We start from the raw sequence: 3,432 nt of genomic DNA on the forward strand, positions 1-3,432 counted from the left end.
TTTTTGGGGTGATTTTGGGGTGTTTTTCGGATGGGTTTCGGGGCGGATTTTGGGGTGTTTTTCAGGTGGGTTTTGGGGTGTCCCCAGCCCTGATTGGGGGTGTCCCCAACCCCTCCAGGGTGCTGCTGCTGCAGATGCAAAACCTGCACGGGCTGCGGAGGGGGAAGGGCGGGGACAGCAGTGACAGTGACAGCGACAGTGACAGTGACAGCGAGCAGGAGGGGGAGGGCAGGGAGCCACAGCTGCTGCTCATCATGGCCCCCCACTACGGGGGCATCAACAGGCTGCGGGTATGGACCCCCCCCAAACAGCCCCCCAAAAAAACCCCACAAAAACCCTGCCTGGGAACCCAAAAACCCAACCTGGGAACCCCAAAAAACCCACCCTAGGAACTCAAAAACCCACCTGGGAACCCAAAAAAACTCAAAAACCCTACCTGGGAACCCAAAAACTCACCCTGAGACCCCCAAAACTCACCCTGGGAACCCCAAAAACTCACCCTGAGACCCCCAAAAAACCCCACTGACCCGCCTCGGGACCCCCAAAAACTTTCTGGGATTCTCCATATAACCTTGGGACCACCCCCCAGATTTCTCTGAGACCCTCAAAATTAAACTGTGAACCTCAAAAAACCCTGGGGACCCCCCCCTTAAACCTCCAAATAACCCTTGGGACCCCCCAAAAAACCCTTGGGATCCTCTGAGACCCCCATTTTGACCATCCAGAACCTTTGGGACCCCCCTCAGACCCCCCTGGGGACCCCCAAATCTCCCCTTGTCCCTCTGGGACCCCAAAATACCCCCTGGGACCCCCCAAACCCCCCCCCCAGGAACACCAAAAACCCACCTGGGAATCCAAAACCCCACCTGGGAACCCAAAAAAATTCAAAAACCCTACCTGGAACACAAAAACCCACCCTGGGAACCCCAAAAAACCACCCTGAGACCCCCAAAAAACCCCACTGACCTTCAAAAACCCACCCCGGGACGCGCAAAAACTTTCTGGGATTCTCCATATAACCTTGGGACCACCCCCCAAATTTCTCTGGGACCCTCAAAATTAATCTGGGAACCTCAAAAAACCCTGGGACCCCCCAAAAAACCCTTGGGATGCTCCGAGACCCCCATCTTGACGCCCCCAAACCCTTTGGGACCCTCTCAGACCCCCCTGGGGACCCCCAAATCTCCCCCTGAGTCCCACTCAGGACCCTCTGGGACCCCAAAATACCCCCTGGGACCCCCAAAACCCCCTCAAACCTCCCCAAATTCCTCCTTCCCCCCCTCTTAGCCCCTTTTGGGGGTCCCTGACCCCCCTTTGCCGTGTCCCCCCGCAGGTGACGTCCCTCGGGGGGTCCCCGGTCGCGGCCGTGTGGTCGGAGCGGGGCCAGGTGGAGGTGCTGGCTTTGAGGGGGGCCCTGGGGGCCCTGGGGACGGAATTTGGGGAGGGGGATTTGGGGAGGGGGCCCAAGAGCGTCCAGCAGGGAGCCCTGCCCGCGCTCGCCACCTTCAGCGGCCACATGGACGAGGGGTTCGGGCTGGACTGGAGCCCCCTGAGCCCAGGTGAGGATTTGGGGGAAATTGGGGGGATTTGGGGTCATGGGGATCCCAGGGGGATTGGAGCCCCCTGAGCCCTGGAGAGGATTTGGGGGAATTTTGGGGGGGTTTTGGGGTCATGGGGGTCCCAGGGGGATTGGAGACCCCTGAGCCCAGGTGAGGATTTGGGGGAATTTGGGAGGGTTTGGGGTCTGGGGGGTCATGGGGGTCACAGGGGGATTGGAGACCCCTGAGCCCTGGTGAGGATTTGGGGAAATTGGGAGAAATGTGAGGGGAGAAAAGGTGGGAAACGTCGGGGGAAAAGATGGTGGAAAAGGGGAAAAGTGGCAGAAAATGTTAGGGGAAAAGGGTGAGAAACATGAGGGGAAAAGGGTGGCAGAAATGGGGGGAAATTGGCAGAAAACGTGAGGGGGAAAAGGGTGGGAAACGTGAGGGGAAATGGGAGAACACTTGAGGTGAAAATGGCGGGAAACGTGAGGGGGAAAAGGGTGGGAAACGTGAGGTGAAATGGCAGAACACTTGAGGTGAAAATGGTGGGAAACGTGAGGGGGAAAAATACGGTGGAAAGGGGGAAAAGTGGCAGAAAAATTGAGGGGAAAAAAGGCAGGAAACGTGAGGGGAAAATGGGGGAAACGTGAGGGGAAAAATGGCAGGAAATGTGAGGGGAGAAAAGGTGAGAAACGTGAGGGGAAATGGGAGAACACTTGAGGTGAAAATGGCGGGAAACGTGAGGGGAGAAAATGGCAGGAAACGTGAGGGGGAAAAATACGGCAGAAAGGGGGAAAAGTGGCAGAAAAATAGAGGGGAAAAAGGGCGGGAAACGTGAGGGGAGAAGGGCAGGAAACGTGAGGGGAAATGGCAGAACACTCGAGGTGAAAAGGGCAGGAAACGTGAGGGGAAAAAAGATGGAAAACGTGAGGAGCAGGGCCAGCTGGTGGGCGCTGCTGGAGGGACTCCTGGGAATCATGGAGCCCCGTGGTGCGGATCCGGGGACAATCTGGGATTTTGGGGTTTGTGACCCCCCTGCTCCCCCTCCCCAGGCCGGCTGCTGTCCGGGGACGTGCGCGGGCGCATCCATCGCTGGGAGCCGCGCGAGGGCGGCTGGGCCGTGGACCAGCGGCCGCTGCTCGGCCACGGCGGCAGCGTCGAGGACATCCAGTGGTCGCCCAGCGAGGCCTCGGTGAGGGTGGCAAAAGCATCTTTTGTCTTCTGAAAAAGGAAAAAAAGCTTCAAAGTTTCTCTTAGCCATTAGGGGAAAAGGTGCTTTGTAAGATCTTAGGGGCTTCGCCAAAAACTTGAGGGCGGCTAATGGGATGGAAGCTGAAAAGTCTCGTTTGAACCATCAGGTAGAAAAAGAGAAAAAAGAGCTGAGGGCTTTTGTGAGGTGTTTTTACCAGGAGCAGATTTCTGTACTTGGCTGCAGTTTTTCCGTTTGTTATTTTGCCTTTTATTAAATCTTTTTGTTCCTAATGCTGCAGCAGAAGCCACGGCTGCAGTTTTTCCGTTTGTTATTTTGCCTTTTATTAAATCTTCCCCCAGGGTGAGGCAGGGACCCCTCAGGAATCCCCCAAACCACCCCAGAGTGAGCCAGGGACCCCCAGAGTGAGCCAGGGATACCCAAGGAATCCCCCCAAACCACCCCCCAGAGCCCAAATCTGCCCCATAGCCCCCTGAAACCACCCCATAAACCCGTAAAATCACCCCACAGCACCCCCAAAGCACCCCAAAAACCCCCCAGATCATGCCCCCGAGCCCAAAATTCCCCATAGTTCATGCAAACCACTTCATAAAGCTCCCTAAACCAACCCAAAAACCTCCAAACCATCCCATAAACCTCCAAAACCACCCCCAATCCCCTCAATCACCCCAACTTCCCCCC

The 3,432-nt window shown here is 56.7% G+C and overlaps 1 protein-coding gene across 1 annotated transcript; it reads left to right on the forward strand.

Moving 5' to 3' along the window:
• Positions 1-77: 77 nt before the first annotated feature.
• LOC121352815 (glutamate-rich WD repeat-containing protein 1-like) lies at positions 78-3,079 on the forward strand (the record flags this gene model as incomplete). Its single annotated transcript, XM_041466080.1, has 3 exons — positions 78-290; positions 1,334-1,559; positions 2,594-3,079. Coding segments are annotated over 3 exons (612 nt in total), but the record flags the coding sequence as incomplete, so codon positions are not given.
• Between the last annotated feature and the right edge of the window lie 353 nt (positions 3,080-3,432).

This window comes from Pyrgilauda ruficollis, unplaced genomic scaffold, assembly GCF_017590135.1.
Source record: "Pyrgilauda ruficollis isolate IOZ18807 unplaced genomic scaffold, ASM1759013v1 scaffold1963, whole genome shotgun sequence".
Classification (NCBI taxonomy): Eukaryota; Metazoa; Chordata; class Aves; order Passeriformes; family Passeridae; genus Pyrgilauda; species Pyrgilauda ruficollis.